Consider the following 24076-nt stretch of genomic DNA (forward strand, 5'->3'; position numbering starts at 1 on the left):
AAAATTTTCTAAAAAGGGTGACTCAGCTTTTCTTGTGCTCTTCTGAATAGAGACCTCTGATGTTGTGCCTGGAATCTGCTGGAGCTAGTCCCTCAAGTTTAATGGTCACAGCTCACAGTATTACTTTTACCTCTGGTACCACTGTGGACACACATCTTACATCCTGATACAATGTGCTTGATATTTTCCAGGACATCTTTGCACAGTCAACGTATTCAGTTCTGTCAGCTGTGCTAGACTCCTGCCTCTATGGATCCGGTGCTTAGAGCCTATTCTTGTGCTGCTGTGATTAGTGCCTTTGTGTTGCACTTTAGGCCAACATTTTTTAAGCCACTGGTTGGATTTGCTGATGTTAGCTACATCCTGTGTTATCATTGGTACATCATATCCAGGGGCTTGATTATCCATGATTGTTTCTCCTCATGTTCTTCATCACCATTTGCCTTCAGCCACCTAAAGTACTTTTGGAGAAAAATTCTCAGGGAACCAGATGAACTTCTCTAAGAACTTCTCCACCATCCTGGATTATGGCTCTGACACCCAATAATCCTTTTTCTCCCTCTGTCCATTGATCATAGAGCCTCAAGGTGCTGGACTTCAGCTGGACACCCCAGTGCACTGTGAGGAGTTTTTTTGTCTTGACATCAGTGACATATATCCTCTTCTGTGCCCAGCTTATTATTCCAACTAGATATCTGACCTTTAGAATGTATGCATTGAAGGCTTGGATCTTATCCCTACCATTCCTCTGGCTTCTCAACCACTGACTTACATTTTGGAGGTATTTGGTTGTGGTACTTTTCCAGACTTGTGCGGTCAGGCCTTCATTGAATATTAATACTGTAGCTTCTTCATGCCTGAAAGTCAGTGTTAGATATCTGCCTTTGTGATGTTCTGATGGTAAAACTTGGTTGTTTGTTTTTTTTTGTTTGGTTTTTTTTTTTACATTTTTCTTAGATTCAACTAAAGAAATGGGAACAAATTATGGGTTTGTGACTAAGTGTCTAAAAGTAGAATTTCTGGTTGGTTCTTTGCTAAGTGTAGACAGCACTGGTTCATCCTTTGAGTTAGGTGCCTCATAATGCTGAATGGTATTTAATTCAGTGGATTAAAAAGTAAACACTCCTTTAAAGCAGAGGTTCCCAAAGTGTGGGGCCCGCCAGAGCCATTGCAGGGGGGGCGCGGTATGAAAAGAAAAAAAAAAAGAGCGCTTGGACACTGTGGACAGGTTTTTGACGGGGCTCCCACACAAACGCAAAGCAGGAGATGAAGCATCGCCAAATATGTTTCCAAACCAACTTCCTTCCAAACCAAAGACAGGAAAATATGGTGAAGCATATCTTCCCTTTGGCTTCACCTGCATAAGTGCCGAGGTAGGTCTCCCCTGCAAAAATAGTTTCCCTGCGTCGGGAGCAGCGCTGGGCTCTCCAAATCACGGACAAACAGGATCCCACATTCTTGATTTTTAGTTCACAAACACTTCTTGTAATGACTAACTACTCCTGACATTTTGGACATGTTAGCTCTTTATGCAGTAAAGTTACAGTGGGATACAAATAATATCAGGCTGATCCGAACATTTTTCTTGTAAAAAAGGGGGGCCTGGCAAAAGAAGTTTGGGAACCACTGCCTTTAAAGAATGGCCAGGTACAATAATCCGGTTGTTCAGTCTGACGTCACTGGCCGTGTCTGGGCCTAAACGCCGCTGCAGGTCCATATATCAAACGATCACTGTGGCATTACTGAGAGTTGAAAAACTGTCTAAAGTCTTTCATCTTTAATAAAATGATCAGTGTTCTGCTCTACCAGGTGTAACAATTGAGTTTAACATCCAGGCATCCATGAAAATGGAATTTATGACATTTAACGGCATTAGAAGTTAGCAGGAAGTTAGCTCGCCAGCTTCTATCTAAATACAATATAGCATGTCCTGACTGCGGGGTTTTGGAAAAAAATTCAAACGTACAGCTCTGCTATAACTTCCAACATAAATGAAGACAGAAAACTAAACAGCAGTGACGTTTGTAGGGTTACTGAAGTTTGGCTAGCTGGTATATAATGATGTGCTACGTGACCGCTAGCGACACAGCTATGTTAGCATAACATAAACAAGCTAACTTTTTTTCCACTCGATAAAAGTTAACGTGAGTGTTCTCGGTGGTCAGGAACAAATGTAATCGCATGGCAGGATGCTGTAAAAGGACTAAACTTTAGCCAGGAGAACAAGTAAGATAATCCATCCACAATACGAGGTTAGTCATTCATATACTGCTGCATGGGCTGTGCTGTAGTTACATCGTAAGGTTTTAAAAACTGAGCTTAAATAAATGATTAGCGGTAATAAAAGCCGAGGGAGGTCAACAGTGATCACTGACTGTTTTAGGAGCTTTTTGAGATTAAATAGAAGAAAATACAAAACATTAAACATGTTAACAACACAAAAGCCATATTAAACGCAGACTACTTTAGGCCCGGAAGTAGGATTCGTCACGTCATCACTGAACAACCGGATTGTAGTGAAACGCTCTAAAAGACTTTCAGAAAGCCTGGAGAACTGTTGCTCAAGACCACTTTTTAAAAAAAGGACAAAACAGTTTGACTTCTTTGGAAGCAAAATCTAAAGACGTGAGGGATGATTTAAGATGTTTGCACAGTACTGTCTACATGACATAGATTACAATGTTTTTTCCATTGTACTTATACCAGTAACAGACTGACAGCAACTTTTACTGCTTGTCTTTGCCCTTGTTTCAAAAGCCCCACCTATCTGGGCAATGATAATTACTGAATTATCTTAGTGTGTGACAGCAGGGAAGACTCATCTACTAGTGTCAGAAAACCTCTGACATAATAAAAAGCTTATCTTCGTGCTGCCATCAGAAGTTGAATTAGGTATATTTCATAATTCATACTCTATCTTCCATGTAATCAGGTTCAAAGTGTCAGTCATGGGAGAAATGTTTTAGGGGCTTGGGTTGTCCAAGGGCTGGAAAGGATAAGATAAATATAATATTAGCTGAGAACAGAAATATATAGTTGGATGTTGCATTATTACTGTATCACTACTGATCTGCAGGCTTGTTGAGAGTAACCAAAAGGTCCAGGTATTTCTTGGTGAATATTTTTAATGCAGAGGTTATTTAGAGCAAGAAGGAACCAGAATTAAAAGACTCCTGTGAGACAGCGCCATCTAGTGCTTTGAGGAGTGCACTATAAAAATCTTCAATTTCATGCAGCTCTTGACTAATCCACGTATTAATGGAAAAGAAATAAAAACCAAACAAAAAAATAATAATACATTCAAAAAACAACAACAACAAAATCTAACCTATTCTTTGAACTCTATTTGACCTCTTCCTCGCTTGTTTCAGGAAACTTCCACCTTCTGCTGTTTTCATCATCAAGTGAATTCCAGTATGAAACAATATCAGTGGTAAAATCAAAGTGTGACTGTAATCTGCACGGTTTATCAGATTTAGTAAATGATTTAAAACTTCCTCCCAGTAACTCACAGCTGTTATAAAAACAAAGAAGGTAAAGCAACCCTACAGCAGAGTCAGACATGGCGAGTGTTACTGTGACATCCTGTTGGAAGAGTCTTCTGCTGGTGGCACTTATGGGTGAGAACATTTCATTTGTCTTCACTGTTATTACTCTATTATTATTCTTTTAAATGCTGACTATGAACATGAATACAACAGCTAATAAGAGGCTCAAGAATACAGGTCTCTGTGCTTTGATTCATGTTTTATTTTAGCAGATGTTTATCACATTTGTCCCTACATAACTTCTTCTAAGTGTAAAGTTTTTGCCTCGTGATTTAAGAATACATGGAATTAATTAACTGAACAAGGATTGAAAAGTAGCTTTTTCTTCATATTATGTGATCCTGTTTTTGAGGTTGTTGTCCCCAAACTGTGGAACCGCCTTCCTCAGTCACTCAGGTCGGCTGACTACGTTAATTCATTTAAGCGACTGCTGAAAGACAGTTGCTTCTTTAACTTTTGTTTTCTTAAATGTAAATTATCATTATTATTTATATGTTAACAAATCTGTGGAAGCAGCAGAACTTTTTTTTTTCAAGTGTGCTCTGAGAAAAGATGTTTGAATACTGTCAATCCCTTCTACCACGTACATGTAGGTTAAGAACTACACTTGACAGCTTTGAGTACCTGCTGATACTAATATAAGTCTTACATCATCTTTTTCTCACACTCAAGTTTGGACACACATTTGAACTCCTGTTATTGGATACTTATGCAGAGAGGGATCCATTATGGAGTAATGGATTATACATGATTAAATTCTTAGATTGAGTCAATGAGTGATTCTAACCAGTATTGTACCAGTACTGACACAGAGTGGCTTTTACTGGTATGTGTTGCAGCCATCCTGACTACTCTCTCTCTCAGGTGTACCAGGTTTGGGGACCAAGGTGCAGATTTCTTGGACTGGCAGGGTGACAGCTGGTTCCCCCACTACTTTCACATGCTCATCTAATTGTTTTCCAAACTGCATCTACACCTGGTCCTTTAAGGCCAGCACAGTCAATGGGAGCACATTAACTTGGACACCAGATGGACTGGATGATACAGTGAAACTGCACTGCACTGTCTTCAATCCACAAACAGGAGTCTACACAAGTACTGACACCATTGTAGAAATTACAAGTGAGTACAAGTCAAGTTAAATGTCACATTAAATAGTGGAAAGTAACAAAAGGTACCTTTTATTCTGTACTTCTAAAATGTACTGGGTATGGGTAAAGGAGTTTTGAAGAACAGAAATTTAGTTAATGAAATGAAACTGAAATTCTTAAACCATGTGCATGTCTGCTCAGTAGCTTCACAGCCCTTTTTAAATCATTAGCTGAGAGGCAACAGGCATGCTTCCTCCATCCTGTTGGGATTCGCCTCTCACATGCTGTCTGTCTCCTACATTACACCAGAGAAAGACCAAGCAGCCAGAGTCAGAGGAATCATCACAGCATTAGTAATTAAATTTATTTGAAGTAAATTTACCCTCAGATTTCCATAATATGCTGTTTAGATTTTGACCATTTATAGTCACATTTAAAGCAATTTTTTTACCTTGACGACAGGAACGAGGTGTGTATGAGTTACACATAATTAGGACACACTACACGGACAAAACTACTTTGCTACCTACACATTACACCTACCCTGTCATGAGGCCCTGGGCATGCAGTTTTTCAGCTGATGCTAATGCCAAAGGAGGTTTAAAACTCTACAGTTATTGAGTCAGGAGGGAATATCTAAGAGGAAGGAAATTTCACATACTGATTTTTAGCAATGGTGGCATCTTATTACGCTATCTCATTCAAATTCAGTGATGTTTATAGAACAACACATTCTTTCACAAATATTTGTAAAGGCAGACTGCATGGCTAGGTGCTTGACTTTACACACCTGGGTCAAATGGACTGAAAACCTGAACTCAAAGACTTAACACTACTGTCCATATTTCTATTCTCACTTTATCAGTTAAAAACGTTTTTTTCTTTTTTACAGATCAAATGTCTGTACAGGTCAGTCCGCTGAACACTGTCCCATCTCTCAACCAGTCATTAAATCTCATCTGCCATGATGCCAGATTTGGTGATCCACAAGGTCTATCAGACCTGGTCTGGTATAAAGATGGACAAGAGGTGACCCTGCGTGAAAATATGTGGCTTCAGCAAAACAACCTCACACTTCACTTTGACTCACTGCTGCCTTCTGATGCTGGTTTCTACCAGTGTCAAACTTATCTGCCTACATCACAGACAAGAGTTGTCAGCCTGGGCTATCTGCTCAGCTGTAAGTACAAGGATACAGAGAGACTGAACCAAAACAAGAAAGGCTGTATTTTATCATAACTGCAACAAGCCTTCTTATCTTTTGCAGATGATCAGTGGAACGTCAGCATTAGTGGACCTGACACTGTGTTTCCTGGTCAGTTAAGTGAGTTCACCTGCCTGACCAGCTGCACCTTAAATGTGGAATGTACCGTCACGTGGGAGTTCAGGGGAGGTTTCCCTGTTGGAACCTACTTTTCCATCAATAAAAATGTGGTCAAGTGGACTCCTTCACTACCTGGGACTTTTCAAAACTTCACCTGCGTTGCAAAGAATAACACCGCTGGACGTTCTGCTGAGGCCACCAAGATGGTAGAAGTTAAAGGTACACACACCTCTTTAGAGCTTGCTTGTTGCTACTCTTACTGCTAAATCAGTTTCAGTTATTTTCTTTTTCTCCAAACAGATATCCCAATCTCTGGATCAGAGGCGATGCAGCTCAGTGGACTCTTTGCAGGAATTCTCAGTCTGGGACTGTGGGTCCTCTAGGGTTGGGCTCTAAGAACAGTTTACTTATTTTCACTTTAAGGAGACTCTTCACCCCAGTATCAACTTTATGCCCAAATAAATAGATAACTACACCATGGATTATCATAGCCCAATTACAACATAATAATGAAATGAAGCCGATATCTGCAAAAGTATCTCAGACCTACAGCCAGAGGAAAATTACGTAAGTTTGATTTTGGGGTGAACTGTCCCTGTAATTATAGCTGGGCATATTTTCTCTGCTGTTTATTTCTGCAGCAGCTTATTATTTTTTTATTTTGTATTATTATTCCTGCAAAACACTGCAAAAGAAAAGTATGCAATGTCAAATGTTAGGAAAGGAGGAGCAGTCATTTTTCATTATATATTATTGTAAAACATATGAACACATAAATGAAAAATAACGTGTGTTTTATGTCGCAGTTGGACTTGATTCATATTTGACAATTAAATTTGATACATTATTGACTTAGTGCTAATTTATAGTGTATGTTTTAAATATGACCACAAGGTGTCACTAAAAACACAGAAGTCCTGGCTTTCAAGGACAGTGGAACATATCCAGTTAATTATTTCTATGAATGATATTGCAATAATTATTCTGATTGTTGGGATTTCAATGACAAACTTGAAGATTAATTTATAATTCTGTCAATGCATTTGTAACTCAGTTAAAAGAGATTTTTGAGACGTCAGCTTGATAAAGAAATTGTGTCACCTCCACGCTGTGCCCCTGTGGTCAGTGATTCACCAATCTGTCTCCTGTTCTTTTCAAACTGAAAAATTAATACAGAGAAGATAACCACACAGAGCAAACTGGGGAACACTGAGGTTTTTCATGTGTTTTGTGTCTACCTGTGTTGTTTTCCTTTCCTCTTTTGTGATATTTCAGTTGGTTTATTAGATGTAAAACAGGCGGCGGAAAATGAAACTAAAACTTTTGCTTTCATTTTGTTGTAAAAGAAACCGAGTTGTGCATCCTGACCTCATCCTAGTTTCAGCCAACTGCTTGTTTAAACTGTGCAGTCTCCATATCTGATCTGTTTATTGTAAACTAGAAAATGTTTGGTGTCTTGTGATATGTCTATGACGTGTTCGCTCTTTAAAATTAAAGAAATATTTTTTGTCCAAATTCCATTCCCTGGGATTGTGTTTTATAAGACTTATATGTCTCACATAAATAACTTATGACATTGGTGCCTTTCACAGTTTTCTTCAACACGTCGTTTCTCGAGTAGTAAATTATTATATTTAGAAGTATTTTTGTAATTATGTCATTAGAAAAATGGAAAGAGGCCAGTTTTATGTGTAAATCAGATTTTGAGTCACATAGGTCTTTTGAGAAATAATACAAGACAATGTAAACATTAATATTCCAAATGCTTTTTCATATTGGAAGACACTCCATTATTTTTAATAATATCATACTGTGAACAATCTATCTCACGTTTAACATCTAGTTGGTTTCCACTACACACAGGGCCTCCAGGATAAAAAAAAGAAAAAAAAATCTGGCAAATCAAAAATGTGGCACTGCTGTGACAAATCCTCTGTTAAGAGATTTTTACATTTACTTACTTTGATAACCTTTATTTTGCTTAAGTATAATTTCTTGTGTGAACATGATGTGCCTGCAACCTACAGATTAAGGAACAGAAGCATGCGTGAGGAAGTTACAAAGTCACACACGCTCAGGCAGAGACAGTTCCAACCTGAAGCTGATATGACAAAAGATACTAGTTCCTCTTGTCTTTTGGATAACGGCCACTCATGCGATAACCATATCTAGAGATGTTTTTCTATTACATATGCTCCACCTAGGATGCTGTGTAATCTATTCTCTGCTATAAAATAAAGAACGGACTGAGGCTCTGCGCGACTTGCCTGTGTCTTGCCACGCAGTAAGCCTCGCCCATGTACATGCCATAATTTGAGTTTGTGTTTCTTGCTTCTCTAAGGTTTTTTCCTTTGACATCCTCATAAACAACAGAGCAGCTTCAAGTATCTTCTTCCATTTTAGTTTTGTGCATATTTTACTGTTTGTGTGCTGAAAGGAGGTGCTGTGCTCCCGCTAATATCAGAGGCTAACAAATGAATGTAGGTAGTACAGCTACTTTAATTAACTTCAGTTTAGTTACATTTATATATTACAACGCTGGTACAACGTTACAATGATAAAGGCCAAGCACTAAAACTTTTACAGTGTGTTTATTAATATGATTATGCTGCAGTGCTCAAAGGGTCCATTACATGTTTGCAATCACCTGGATCGTCGTCCTCATTAAAATCACTGTGGATTAAAGATACAACTGGGCTATTTACCTTCCTCTAAGTTTCCTGCAAGTCTGGAAGCATGACTGTAAACAAATATTGAATCTGACCAGGTGTGTCACCATATGGTTCATGATCTATGACCTGCTCACACTGAAGTTTTGTTATCTTGAGATCATGTCAGGCCTCTATCAGACATGTCTGTTTCTTGTCCTTCCAGCTCCCTGCAAAGAAAGAAGGATGACGCCACCTGTTTATGGGAAAAGTAATTTGTCATAATATGGGTGCTGTAAAAAAATCATCATATGAGGGCATCATCCAGAAGCATTTCTTCTTCTTTATTATTACTTTTTATTTCTAATTTTTACTTTATTATTGTTGTTTTTGTTGTTCTCATGTACGAGATCTGAAGTGTACTTTGTTTTTCAAAAGTATCATATGACTCATTTCTTTTTAAAAGTGCGACAGAACTTTGCAAATGATTAATTCAAATCATATTACAGCAGATATTTGAATAGACCACGTGGTCACATGATAATAGTGGTATAAAAATATTGATGTACATGTCTGATGGGTAGTTTTATAATTTATTCAAACCAAATGGCGAAACATGATCCCTAGTCCCTACCTTAGATTTTAATTCCTTTACATTTAATTAACTAGCCAGCTATTCGCTACTGTTCAGATTTTTAGAAATCTACTAATTAAAATGTATTTAATGAATAATTCATGTCAAAAATGTGTAGGTTAACCCACAAGGTATTACATACACTGGTTGATTTTAGACTCACATTGTCACCCTTAGCATTAAAATTATGTATACAAAAAACATAACCAACTCCATGATGCAGCTATAATACAATATTGGTTTGTAAAGACAGAACTAAAAAAAAAACACACAAAGTTCATCTAATGTCTTTTTTTTTTTCCCTTTGCAGGACTGTGACTAGTGATCAGTAATAGAGAACTAAAGAGTTAAGTTTTTTTTCCACAGTGCCACTCACACTCACCTTTAAGAACTACAAATGACCTGGACATCAATCACATCTTCTGTTTGGCAAATGTATACGACACAGGTTTGCTCAGGTCCTGAACTTCGTCCAACCACAGCTCAAACAATGCACCTGCTGTTTACTCAGTGCTATTGAGCACAGAGTAAACAGATAAAACAACTGGCTGTCTGAATTGATAAAATAACAGTACAATACGGTATTGTAGTCTAACACATAACAGTGTACATCTTTTTCTGTGTCTCCTAATTGTTAACTTATTGACTGTAATGGGTCACTGCATCACAAGTTGCAGCATTTAATCCATAAAGCAGTACAAAATGCATGCTGTGTTTTTTTGATCAACCATGAAAGGCTTCTGACAAGGTATGGCTGGAAATCTTGACGTAAGCACAAAGAAATGAAAAGACCAGCAAAGTAGTGAGTCAGGTGTGCACACTGAAACCAGGAAAGAAGAGAAACTCATAGTCTAAGCGTAACTTGATATTTAAGCATAGGTGTATATAGGAGTAGACAGTAATGAGAAGGAACAGCTTCAATGTTGCAAAGAAAGAAAGAAAAAGAAAACAACTACCATGATCTATTGTCCATTCATGCCCACAATTTCTCATTTTGCTGATCGGCCATTATCAGACCTTTACATGGAATGGAAAATTAAAAATTTCAACACCTTTCTAAAAATATTGACAAGCAGGAACCCCAGATGACCAAGAATGACTTTGGTTGTTGCCATATGCCAGTGTATAGGGAACTGGACAACTACAACAGTGGAGAAGTCACTGGAAGAAAATGGAGAAGAAAAGTGAAGGAATTTTACTAGTTGTCGTCCTGGCTTTAAGATAAGATAAGCCCTATTATACTGATGAATCTGTAATCATGACTCAATCATGTTGAATAAAATTAAAAATTCCTCTGGCTCTATCTTCTGTTTGGAGGCAAGATGGCGCCTGTGTTTGGCTTTGCTGCTTGTGCCACTAGTTAAGCTCACTGGTATAATTTTATACTGGCCGCTATTGTCACTTTCCTGTCCTGTGTTTTGATTTTTTCTCTGCCACCAATACTTATGATCGAGGCACGCTGTTGTATATCAAAGATTCAATGGAGAGCTACTTTGACAGCTGGGACAGTTACAGGAAATTTTTCCCTCCACCCTTTGTGTGTTCCTCACCTGAGTGCATGTTACCGTACATATCAGTGGGATTTAACACGGAGAAAAGAAGAAGTAGGGGAACCAGGGCCGGTGTCCAGGTGCGACTGAGAAGGTACTGAAGATTAGCTTCTTGGATGTGGGAAGAATCCCAGTGCCTACGACCAATTCATCTACTGTCACCTGGTGCCGACGCTACACTTCAGTTCCCAGCTCGGAATCTATGGTCTGATGGCCCCATGTTCACTTGGCGTCCCTCATTCGACCGCCGTTTTGATGGCAGAGGTGATGTACCACTATGGATATTAGCTTCAGCTAGTTCTGAAGTCCCCGCCCGGCGTAACAGATGTAGAGGTGCGCACAGGTGTTTAATTCGAGTGCCACTGCAGTCAGCTGTTGAGTGCACCAACCAAACGTCTTCAATCAGGTTTGTCCTGCTCAACACCCGCTCAATCACAAACAAATCGTTTATTTTAAACGATCTTTTTATAAAGGATTCTCTCAACTTCATGTGTTTAACTGAGACGTGGCAACAAAACATGGATTATATACATCTGAAGGAAATTTGTTCGACTGGCTGCTCCGTCATCGGAACTCCACGTCTTTCGGGACGTGGTGGAGGTCTCACTGTTGTGCACCAGGACAGATTTACATGCAGACTGATGAACTCGGATTCTTTTACCTCATTTGAACTTCAGATGATCAAGGTTGGCTCTTTGCACACCTTTTATTGTATTTTAATCTACCGACCTCCTGGCCCTGCCGGAGTCTTTTTAACTGAATTTAACGACCTCCTGTCATCCATTATTAAATTAGAGAAGGTGGTAATGTTGGGAGATTTTAACCTTCATATTGAGGATGCATCCTGTAATATGGCTGCTGACTTCATGACTATCACAGAGTCTTTTAACTTTGGGCAGCATGTTTCTGGCCCTACACATGTAAAGGGTCACACATTGGATCTTGTTTTCTCCTTGGGTTTAAATATAAATGACATTCGTGTGGAAGATGTCCATGTGAGTGACCATAGCTGCATATATTTTAACTTGTCATTTTATTTGGATCCCCCGGCTCCCAAAATAATGATTGAAAGGCGAATCATAAACCAGAACGCCGCCAAAAGGTTCTCTGCCATGTTTGACGCTGAAATGACTTACAATGATTTGGACTCTCTTGTCTCATCCTTTAATAATCAGTGTAATTCTATTTTAGACATAGTGGCACCTCTGAAAAAAAGTACTGTGCTATGTTTGAAATCTCATCCTTGGTTAAATGAAAACATTCGTAATTTCAGGAGATGCTGTCGCAAGCTAGAACGTTTGTGGAAGGCTTCCAAGCTTGAGGTTTATAGGTTACACCTTAAAGAATCTATCCTCTTACTAAATGACATGTGGAAAAATGCCAGAACAGAGTATTTTTCACACCTCATAGCTTCAAAAAAGAAAGACCCTAAATTCTTGTTTAAAACAATTAAGAGCATTGTTTCTCCTGATGCTCCTTGTGCACCAGTTCACTCAACGTCTGAATGCAATGAGTTTATGAACTATTTCACAAATAAGGTCACTGCCATCAGGTCTAATATCTCTCCATCATCTTCTCAGTATCAAACTTTCAACTTGCTCTCCTCTGATACTTGGTCCTCTTTTACTCCTGTTACATTACAAGACATCAGAGTCCTGCTTTGTCATATAAAACAGACTTCAACCCCCCTTGATGTCCTTCCATCTTCACTTTTCACTAGTGTGTTTGATTCGATTGGCCCCTGTATTGTGGAAATGATAAATACTTCTCTTTATACTGGCTCAGTTCCCAGCTTCTTTAAACAAGCTATTGTTGAGCCAATATTAAAGAAACCTCAGCTGGATCCATCTCTTCCTAACAGTTATAGGCCAATATCCAAATTGCCTTTTATATTGAAAATTTTAGAAAAAGTAGTAGCACAACAACTTAACTATTTCCTGGATAAAAATGCTGTTATGGACATTTTCCAGTCTGGTTTTCGTAAATTGCATTCCACTGAAACGGCCTTACTTAGAGTATCTAGTGATATCTTGATGGCAGCAGACTCTGGAGAGTACACAGTGCTGGTCCTGTTGGATCTCAGCTCTGCTTTTGACACTGTAGATCACAGTATCATGATAAACAGACTCAAGAACTTGTTTGGGATTACTGGTGTTGTTTTAAAATGGTTTATATAATATTTGTCTGAGAGATCTTTTACTGTTTGCATGAATCATGTCACATCAGAATCAACAGTTTTGCCGTGTGGGGTACCTCAGGGATCTGTCCTGGGTCCAATTCTCTTTTTACTTTATATATTCCCCCTAGGCCAAATTATTAAGCGCTATAAATATATCTCCTATCATCTCTATGCTGACGACATCCAACTATACTGTTCCTTTAAAATGTCTGAGTTTTATAAATTGTCTAATTTAAGTAATTGCCTGACAGAAATCAACCAATGGTTAAATGATAATTTTCTCCAACTAAACTCTGATAAAACAGAAACTCTAATTATTGCTCCAGACCACATGGTCCCAGAAATCAGGCAGCATATCAGCTTCTTAGACCCTTATGTAAAATCGAGCCTTAGAAACCTCGGTGTCATATTTGACAGCTCGATGTCGCTCGAGCAGCATTCTAAGCAGCTGGTCCGAAACTGTTTTTATCATTTACGGAATATTTCTAAACTCAGACTAATGGCATCAAAGCTAGAACTTGAGATGATTATTCATGCTTTTATTTCCTCTCGTTTAGACTACTGTAATGGCCTTTTTACTTGTTTTAACAAATCAGCCTTAAATCGTCTTCAGACTGTGCAGAATGCTGCAGCACGTCTCTTAACAGGCACCAAGAGAAGATCGCATATCACTCCAGTCTTGGCCTCCCTTCACTTGTTGCCTGTAAATTTTAGGTTTCATTTTAAAATTTTAGTTCTAACCTTTAGGGCCCTACATGGTCAACCTCCTCAATATTTATCTGACCTGCTGAAACCACATTCATCTTCTTGGGCTTTAAGGTCACTAGATCAGAGACTGCTGGTCGTACCGCGCACTCGTTTTAAAACTCGTGGTGATCGGGCCTTTCAGACTGTGGCACCACGGTTGTGGAATTCTCTTCCACTGTCTCTTCGCTGCACGGACTCCATTGATTCTTTTAAAAAACAGCTGAAGACATTTTTATTTAGAAAAGCATTTGATTAATTTCCTCTTATGCTGTTTTTATAGTTTTATTGTTTTATTTGCTGTTTTATTTACTGTTATATTGTTTTATATTTCCATTTCCTGTGTTGTAAAGCACTTTGTGATTTTTATCTGTGAAAAGCGCTATATAAATAAATTTTACTTACTTACTTACTTACTATCTGCAATGCTGAATAGTGAAAGGAAGTAGGAGAGTCCCTCGTACTCACTTGGCTTGTGAACAAGGTTGGTGTTTTTTGTCACAGTGGGAGGGCGTCTGTCAACAGCCTCACTAGAGCGTTCACCCTCTGATCCACCACAGTGGATGGCTTAGGTGTCTAAATGGTGAAGAGTAGTGACCTACAACTTAGGGTCAACACTAGCGTCAGGGCTCTACATGAGAACAAATAAATAAGTGCTGATGTTGGGAGAGATTGGGTGCAATGTTGGGAGAAACATTCTAGACTTTCAAATGGTATTAATTATGGTTTGAACTTTGTAGCTTCTCCTTAAACATTAAAAACTGAAACACAAGCATTTTAAGTGAATGTGAAACTATATTATGAGCATAAGTAATAATGGACTGGATTTATATAGCGCTTTTCAAGGCACCCAAAGCGCTTTAATGCCATTATTCATTCACGCTCACACTCATGCATGCATTTCTTTTATGCAATCACATTTCTGTTTTGAGGTGACAGACTGGGAGACACTCTGAGGCTACGTCCACACTAATGCGTCTTCGTTTGAAAACGCATCGTTTTCTCTCCATTTTGGCCTCCCGTCCACACTGAGACGGCTTTTTTGCTGAAGGTAAACGCAGTGTTTTGAAAACACTCGTGAAAACGCATACATTTGAAAACAGTGCTTTCGCGTCACAGTGTGGACAGCAAAAACGGAGACTTTCGAAAACGATGACGCATGTTAGTTATATGATGCAGTCATGTGACCAATTAAACCACGATAGCGGAGGGCATTATACAGCGGTTGTTTTATTTGCTCTCAATTTTGACAGCCCTATTAAAGACTAATATCAGTCTGTACATGCTCCAGATAGCTTTTCTTCAAATTCTTTAACTCTCACTCGCTTTTGCAACTTTGTACTTTTGTGTTACTCGCAGCAACAACTCCACCTCATTGTTAGTCCATTTAAAAAACTCGGTGCTTTTCCTCAACATTTTGCCGCAACCTTTCAAAGAGCCAGAAAGTAAATAAGCGGCAGACAGAAATGAGGCAGGTCGAATCTTCTTGCGTTTCACGCATGCGCAGTACTGGAACGTAAGCATTTTCAGCCTTTTTTAATGTGGACGCACAACTCTGTGAAAACGACTGAAAACGCTAGTGCAGACGCGGAGCTTTTCAGATGAAAACACCGTTTTCAAATCTATCTGGGCTAGTGTGGATGTAGCCTGAGCCTCAGGTGCACTCAGGAAACCCTGTTTACTTGTGCACCTGACTCCATTGTCACAGCTGGGACCGTCCATTGTTAACCAAATAACAAGACTAGGCTAACTAAGGACATCAAAGCCCTCCTCAGTGACAAGAAGAGGGCCTTCAGAGCGGGCAATAGAGAGGAGGTGAGAATGATTCAGGCATTATTGAAGGGTTAGATCAGATAGGCTAAGGTCAATTACAGGAGAAAGCTAGAGTGGAAATTGCAGCAGAACAGCATGAGAGACGTGTGGAGTGGCGAGAAGACAGTCATTGGATTCAGGCCATCCAGCAGTAAGTGAGCAGTGAGGACAGAGTTGAGTTGAATTGAGTTGAATGTGTTTTTCAACAGGTTCGACACAGCGGTGAATGCTCACCCCTCTACTGACTTAACTGTAATCAGTCAGCAAACCACAGCCACAACACTCTCTCTTCCTCCCTGTAAAAGTCCTGAGACCTCACACACCTGTCACTTTCACTCACAACCAGGTTCAGAGACAAATGAAATGAATCCACTGAGGTAAGTTTGCCGGACCGGAAGGGAGGTCAAAGACTTGACCAGGCCACATCAGGATGTCCTTCAGGTCACTTACCATCCCTGCCTTGGAGCTGCGGATGCCATCAGCTACCTGCTCAATCATTTCTACCCTCATCTAGATCAGCCGGCGAGCACCGTGAAGGTCATGTTTTCTGACTTTTCCAGTGCACTCAATACCATCAGGCCAGCCCTACTGGATGATAAGCTGACAGCGATGCAGGTGGATGAGTCTTTTGTGTCCTGTTGAGTACCTAACAGGAAGACCACAATATGTGTGTCTTCGACATTGCGTGTCTGACAAGGGGATCAGCAACACAGCGTTCACCAAAAGGTATTGTCCCCTCCCCTTTCTTCTTCACCCTCTACACCGCATACCTCAGTCACTGCAAAGACACCTGTCATGATTTGCAGAGGTAGATCATGTGCCTTCTTTCAGTGACGACCCAAATGCTGACCACAGGAGACAAAAACTGGATTTAAAAATTGGGTTTGCCATTTATTTAGGCAGATTTACAAAAACAGGGAAAGACAAGAATAACAGGAGCACGGGATGAGCAGAGACAGAACTTTGAGGGAACACAGATGCCCTGATAAAAGTCAGGGGAAAACTGACACAATATATACAGACAGGAAATGATCAGGAAAGTGGAAACACATGGGCAAACAGCTGGGAAAAATTTAAGGGTGATGAGACAGAGGGAAACAAAACAGAACACACTGAACAAAGGACACAAGACTGCCAAAATAAAAGAAGAAACACAGAAACACGGACCTAAGACACGCGGGCTTGACAAAGCAACAGGAATGAATGAACAGAGGCAAAAGATGAAACTGACTGGAGAGACAAGATGAAACACGAGGAGAGCATTGTGGGAATAGGTGGGGGGAGGAAGAGGGGGACATGGTGGACTAGGGAGAGAGAAAGGGAGACGGAGACCTGGAGACAAGACGCACGTATGGGCAAGAGACAAACGCATACACACAGGGAGGAAAGTGTAAAGAAGAAGACACAACAGGCTCACATGGGGGCGACACATGGGTGAGAGAAACACAAGCGGGAAAGACCAGGGAATAAACCTTAATGAAGGAAAACCCACAAACTGAAGAACACAATACAAGAACTAGACTTGTAATGAAATTATTATAATACAAAATATCAGAAACTACTGATGACTGTGCGGTGGTTGGATGCATCAGTGAGAGTGATGATACAGAGTATCTGGGTGTGGTTGACTCCATTGTCACGTGGTGTAAGCAGGATCATCTGCACTTCAACGTGACAAAGACCTAAGAATTGGACTTTAGGAGGACCAGGAAACCTGTGACCTGTGATCTCCCTGTACAACTCCTCCATTTAATGAACAGTACAGAGTGCAACAGTTACACCCTTTTGCACATCGTCTACAGTGAAAAAAAAAAAGTAAAAAGTCAGTCATATATATTTCACCTCTGAAATACTTTGGATATTTATAATTGAGCTATTTTTTGTATATCAGAGCTATTTCTTATACTTTGTAAACTTTGTAATATATTTTACTATTTAATTTAGTTCATTCCATTACTGTTATTGTCTTCTAACAACTGTAACCACATAATATCGTCAGGTATTATTAAAGTAATCTGATTCTGATTCTGTCTTTTCTGCCTCAATGAAGTGTTGGGGGAAAGTAGGAGACCTCTTTCTAAGTTTTTTTTATTAATATTTTATTAGCATCAGCATTATTTGATAAAAAAAAATAATAATTTATTCTGAAATATTTAATCAAGTCACCTCACTCTGACACTTGATACCTTCACCCTGGCTTTCATGCATTATATTTATTACTGAGTTTTTATTTTGGGTATTTAAAATAAACTTTGATCTTTGTTTAAATAAACTGTGACCAGTGTTATGTAAAATACCACTTAAGATGAAATGCATGTGGGAGTTCCACAAGGAATGAAGTCATTTCTGTGGAAGAGCAGCTTCTGACAAGGTTACATACAAGAAAAGAAAGGTTACCTAATCTTGAAGACTGTAAACCACACATCAAATTAAATAATGTAACACAGAATAAGGTTAAATCCTGTGAGCAAATAAAGGCACCATAAAGATGAATAGACTATTCAAAAAGCCAAAGCAAACTTAAGAGAAACTCTGAACACAGTCTATAAATTCTTACATTTCTGTAACTACAGTTACCAAAAACATTTAAACACATTGAGCGTAAGCTGGATAGAAAAATGCTAAAACATTCTGATGATTTGTTTCCACTAAACATTTTACTGGAACAGGTTCCTGTTGTAATAAAAAATGATCCCTAAACAATACTGGAAAAGGTTTTAAGGAATTCAGGAAGCCCCTATCTTGTGGTTTTTGGACTAACACCAGCAAAGTGAGAAACAGCCTGTTCCTTACTGTAAGTCTACGTGTGTTTGCCATGTGTTGCTTTCATTACCCTTTGGTCACGTTGCACCGTCCTCTAGTTTCTAGTCTGTGCCTGCCCCGATGTTCTTCCAAACTCACATTTGTTTTTTCTGTTTTGTTACAACTGTTTTGTTGTATAATCTTTGATACAGGAATATAATTTCAGTGGTTGATATGCAGTGTTGGGTAGTAACGGAATACATGTACCGGCGTTACGTATTTAAAATACAAAATATGACTAACTGTATGCCATTACAGTTACCGTTTTAAAAGGTGGTATTTAGAATACAGTTACTCTGTTGAAATAAATGGATTACACGCAGTCTTTTCCTGTTTCATATATGTTAGGCTGTCCTTTCTCTATTTTTGGTAATTCCACGCTGGTGGAAACCCAAACAAAACATACTTTAAGAGGCTCTAATGCCTGGGTCTCAATCACGCGGCCCATGTCATCTCTACTTGCTGTAGACATTTAATAAAAATGATTTTATATGAAGGCAATAGGCAGAGTGTTACAGGCATAGCCCTAAAGACTGTAGCCTCATGGGCAGTGTAGCCCGTGCTGCAGGGAAAATGGACTGCCATACCCGGGAGGGAGAAAAAAGAGAGTCGAAAAGTATGAGTTATCACCGACCAGAAACAACAGGAGATGGAAGCATGTAAATATAATAATAACCACTGCAGCCAAAAAGAGTGCCTGACGAGCCCAGTTGTAAGTAAGCTATTAAGACTCGACTGTACACTGTGTTCGTGTTTTCCTCCAAAACAATAAGTTCCGTTGGAGCAGCCTTTCAACACCTCTCTGTCTCTCGCTAGCAAAGTTGACCCTGACAACAAAGTAAAGCTAGTTTTCGGCTACGAGCCCGACACGGAATCCGACGTATTAGCCAGAGGTCCCTTTACTTAGTATGGCGAGTACCCTTCAGTAATAGTAATAGTATCCCAGCAATAGTACATTAATGTAGTTGTAAAAAGCATGAAAACAGCAATCTGAAAACATTACTCTCATCGAGTAATGTAACGGAATACGTTACAAAATACATTTTGGGGCATGTATTCTGTAATCTGTAGTGAAATACATTTTAAAAGTAACCTTCCCAACACTGTGGATATGTTAGCATTGTCCTTTCAAAGCAAGAAGGTTAATGGTTCCAATGAGCCATTCTTTGAGTTTACATGTTGTTTGCATGTGGTTATTTGCAGGTACTCCGGCTTCCTACATCAGTCAGCAATGCCTATTTGCTTAATTGGAGATTTTAAATTGGTTGTCAGTGTGAGTGGGTGTGGTTGTCTGCCTTGTTGTGTTAGCTCTGTAATGGTCTACTGATCTGTCCAGGGTGTAACCCGCCTCTTGGTGAGCTGGGATAGGCTCCAGCCAGAAAATGGATAAATATATAAAGCAGAGAAATTAAGTCATCAGCTTGACACATTGTTTGTGATTTTTGTTATATTTACAATTCTCAGACAAGGCAATTTGAGAAACAATGTTGGGTATTTACATCACAATATTTTGAGATTTATGGCATAAGAGATCATATATTCTTTTTTTAAGTTAATTGTTTGAAGTAGGTCATTAAAGCATAAAGAAGTACTAAAATAACAAAAACTAATATGTCTTACATCCAATTTACTTTTACCTAAAATGCTTTCTTTGTTTCTATTGTTCACTGTCCTTAGAGGTAAATGATTGTATTAGTTTAGAAAATCTTAATGGTGTTAGCTTGGGAAGAAAACCGATGGGACTTCTGTAAGTATCTCTCAAATCACTGCAACCGCCACCATGATTCTAGCCTACGTCACAGCATCATGTGCGCTTTTTACATCAAACGCAAAAACTGCAGTCTTTCGATTGTACTCAGAACTCGGAAATTCTGCCTTCTGAATAGGAAGATGTAGGTAACACCAGACTGCAGATGAGCTGCATATAGGGCTGGACTGGGACAAAAAATCGGCCCGGGCATTTTGACTAGAGACCAGCCCACCATTATAGGAAAAATCATAAAGCCTTTGAATGAAAACAAACACTGTTGTGACAGTGATGTACACTGTCTTGATGGTATATATCAGGGGTCAGCAACCTTTAACATCGAAGGAACCGTATGGACCCGGTTTCCATGCAAAAGAAATCACATACTTTTTGACATCTAAAATGAAGATAACACTGTATATATAGTTTTTTACCTTTATGCTTTGTGTGAACAACTAAGGTGTGTTGCTTATGAAATCCATGAAGTGCTACAGAGAAAATTACTTTTTATTTATGTAATTAACACATTTTGAACTCTTTAAGAAATATAACAAAAGGAAAGACACCCAGCTGAACTAAAATGATCCATGTAGCAAACAAAAACTGTTATATCGCCTTTGGGCTTTTGGAGCCTTGACCTGACTTTTAAAAAATAATTGGAAAAAAGCACTATGCTGCTAAAAAATGAAAAATAGATATTTGCAAAATTCTGCCTAAATATGTATTTTACCTGGTTAATGTGTGTGGCGGGGCGTGGTCTGCAGCGCCACTGCAGGGGAGGCGGACGCACCTGAGCGGCACCCGCAATCACGCGTCGCCGCCTTTACGTCTGTGCTATCTATGCTCTTGTGTTGGTATGTGTCAGGCTGTGAGCTGAAAAGCTACAGCCGGCTGTATGTGTCAGCAACCGTGTGTGAAAAGTGGTCAATAAAGAGATGCTGAAAAGCATGTTCATGCAAACATCGTCGGGTCTGCCGTGATATGTTTACAATGAGACTTCTGGTCCCGAACCTTTGCACACAGCGTCTGCAAATCGGGGCTTCCATCTTTACGCAGGACTGTAAGATGTCATCTGTGAGGCATGAGCGGTGTTTGTTTTTAACATAGTTCACAGTGGAGAACAGCTGCTGACATAATGTGGATCCGAAGATCCATAATTGGCCTACCTGGGGTTGAAAGTCTCGATAAATGCATGGCGTTTCGGCGGGCATACCGGCTTCCGCGAGTGTGACGCTTATTTTGAGCGATGAAAAAATAATAGAATATAATTTTATTTTTTTATTTCAATATCACAATAATCTTCCAATTTAGAACTACAAGTTCAAAAGGAACTAACATAAATAAAATACACTTCAGCTAAATACTTCTAATTTATTTTCCCAAACCACCCGGAGCCGCACTATAAGGACTAAAGAGCCGCATGCGTCTCCGGAGCTGCAGGTTGCCGACCCCTGGTATATATGTATCAATCTATCAATCGTTTGTTGTAAGATTCAGATAGGGCTGCGCAATTAATCGAATTTTACTCTAGATTACGATCTGGGCTTTCAACGATCTTTAAAAATGACTGAGCCAATTATTAGCACCTCCCTCGTGCTTTACTCTCGCGCTGCTCCGTGTGGCGAATCAAGCGCACCTCTCTGCGTTTCGAACACGCATCACAACAATTAAGAGGACCCGAGGGAAGCTCGGAAAGCTCGGAAAGCTAAGCAGAAGTTATTTGTAGAGGAGAGGATAATGGCTGCTGAAGAAAGAATGCTGTTGGTTGAAAAGAGAGGTAAAACAACTTAAGTGGTGTGGAAACATTATGGGTTCGTGGAGTCAGACGTGGATCAAATATTGTGCAGTATTTTGAAGTTCACTAAACATAGATGTTTACATTTTTCATTTATTTTTTATATTGCAAACATTTCCACTGTAATCAGTATTTGCACACTATTTTATATTATTTTTTGACAATCTTTAAAGCCATTATTCAATACATTGTTATTGTTAAATAAATATCGTCAAATAATCGAGATCTCAATTTCAGTGAAAATAATCGTGATTATCATTTTTGCCATAATCGAGCAGCCCTAGATTCAGATAATTATTTTTTAAAAGCTAGATATTTTAAATGAGAATAAGAAAGAAAAGTATTTCATTGTGCCCTCCTTTCCCTGTTAATGCCCTACCTGGCCCCCTGGCAAAAGCTTTGCTAGATCCGCCCCTGCACAGTTACCAGCTGGCTACTTAGAAAAGGATCCTGGTGTTATTTGTCTCTCAGAAACAGTTCATAACTTCCCTTCAACTCATTCATGTCACCCAAAAGGTAAACCTGTTTCTCCATCACCTGTTCAGCTCTGATGATTCAGTAAGGACATCTCCTGGTTTCATTTTCATGTTTCCCTCTCACCAGATAACCAAACTAATATCATGACCAGCAGCTTTTACAGCTGTGGCTCCAGCAAACATCACCTGATACTAGAAATTAAGATTAAATAAATTCTAACAACAGGTGATCAAGCTTAAACGTGCTGCTGTTGTTTAACTCGACATCCACTGGTTTCTTCTTTCTGGCGGGAAGTGGGCGATAAACAAACAAGAGAGAAAAGCCGATCAGCTGATCATTGATCAGTTTCATGATTGAAGTAGAAACGGGAGAGGGAGGGGAGAGAATGAGAGAAGAAGAGGCAGCTGTGCAGCAAAGACACAGAATAAATCCAGCTTTGTGTCTTTTTCCATTCTAGCTGAAGTACGGGACAAACTGTGTTCCTTTTCACCTCAATATGAAACGCGTAATATTTTCTCTGAATACAAAGACGATTCCGCTTTTTAGGGGATGGTTGGCAACTCTAATAATTAACCTTATGAATAAAATAAAGTTCAACATCAGTAACATCATAGCACCCACCCAGCTGTATAGATACCCCGTCATGCTAGCTAGTACCCAGTACAAAAAAGTCAGCATAACGAAAATAAACTACACCTAAACCTGGTTTATATCTGACCCAGATAGACTGCATGTCATAACTTCTTACTTGAAGTTCAGTTCGCCTGACACTTGGACCGGCAGCCGCTTCGGGTCTCTCCTCTTGCCTCCCCTTTCCTCATCCGCCTGCTGGCCTCCACCACTTGCTAATGTTACTGAATCTGTGGAAGCTCCGTGATAGCCACCGCAAGAAGTGATAAATAACGACCCTATCTAAATCCCAGTAACGATTAACGCGTTCCTGATTTTGGCATAATAACTAGTTACCGTGCTCGTTACCACAGTAATAACATAGTTACTGTAATGCGTTACTTAATAACGTGTTAGTCACAACACTGGTTGTATCTAGGGATGCACCGATCCCGATACTGGTATCGGGTATCGGGGCCGATACTGTAAAATGTGTGCGTACTCGTACTCGTAAAAGTCAACCGATACCATGAACCGATACTAATGTAGCCCGGATGGGAATTTGGGAGTAGATACTCATAATTCCCATGGACTTGAACGCCACATAAGGTGTTCACAGTTCACAGAAGAGAACGGCATGGAGAGATGCACGAGGTTAGCTGAACCAAAGTGAGAGACTCGGCTAGTTTTACTGAGGTTAACTAGCACAAAAGAGTGTGTGACTAGAAAGCTGACCGTGTGAGAGCTTCGCAACAGAGTGTGGGTGAAGTGACTTTTTGTTTCAACGGTCGCACCACCGTGGAAAACTGTGTTTCCAGCCATGACCGCCGAGGCTAAAGGCTAGCCCGGACTGCTTGGTTGCGCCACGGAGGCAGGACTGTCGGAGAGCTGGACAGTGACTGGCTAACGCGCTGTAGCAGAGACAGCATCGGGTCCGCAGGGAGTGGATTTAGTGTGGGACTGGTGAACGGCGACCTACCGAGCAACGGAACTGTAAGTCAGACTTTTGTGCTCTTACTGGGGAGAAGAGGATTTTCTCCATCGTCCGGCGTGAGCAGCAAACAGGCCTGCAACAAGTGTGAATGTGAGTGTGTGTGGGGCCCATGTGTGAATATT

General features: G+C 39.7%; 1 protein-coding gene across 4 annotated transcripts; it reads left to right on the plus strand.

The window, feature by feature from the left end:
- Positions 1 to 1351: 1351 nt before the first annotated feature.
- On the plus strand, positions 1352 to 6467 carry LOC120442673 (carcinoembryonic antigen-related cell adhesion molecule 20-like). Of its 4 annotated transcripts, none has more exons than XM_039619614.1 (6): positions 1352 to 1373; positions 3505 to 3620; positions 4413 to 4670; positions 5532 to 5819; positions 5907 to 6182; positions 6264 to 6467. In XM_039619614.1, the coding sequence occupies exons 2-6, from the start codon at positions 3563 to 3565 to the stop codon at positions 6344 to 6346; spliced, it is 963 nt and encodes a 320-aa protein (XP_039475548.1). In that variant the 5' UTR covers positions 1352 to 1373; positions 3505 to 3562; the 3' UTR covers positions 6347 to 6467. The 4 variants fall into 4 exon arrangements, with proteins under 4 accessions (XP_039475548.1, XP_039475549.1, XP_039475547.1 ...); XM_039619615.1 differs by lacking the exon at positions 1352 to 1373 and adding an exon at positions 2236 to 2252; XM_039619613.1 differs by lacking the exon at positions 1352 to 1373 and adding an exon at positions 2605 to 2625.
- Positions 6468 to 24076: the final 17609 nt, after the last annotated feature.

This window comes from Oreochromis aureus, linkage group 11, assembly GCF_013358895.1.
Source record: "Oreochromis aureus strain Israel breed Guangdong linkage group 11, ZZ_aureus, whole genome shotgun sequence".
In the NCBI taxonomy this organism is placed as follows: domain Eukaryota; kingdom Metazoa; phylum Chordata; class Actinopteri; order Cichliformes; family Cichlidae; genus Oreochromis; species Oreochromis aureus.

Bases quoted from the DNA above. Each gene is read 5' to 3' on its own strand.
- LOC120442673 (XM_039619614.1), top strand. From the start codon at position 3,563: ATGGCGAGTGTTACTGTGACATCCTGTTGGAAGAGTCTTCTGCTGGTG. The intron at 3,621-4,412 runs GTGAGAACATTT...TCTCTCTCTCAG, and splicing joins TCTGCTGGTGGCACTTATGG to GTGTACCAGGTTTGGGGACC. The intron at 5,820-5,906 runs GTAAGTACAAGG...TATCTTTTGCAG, and splicing joins CCTGGGCTATCTGCTCAGCT to ATGATCAGTGGAACGTCAGC.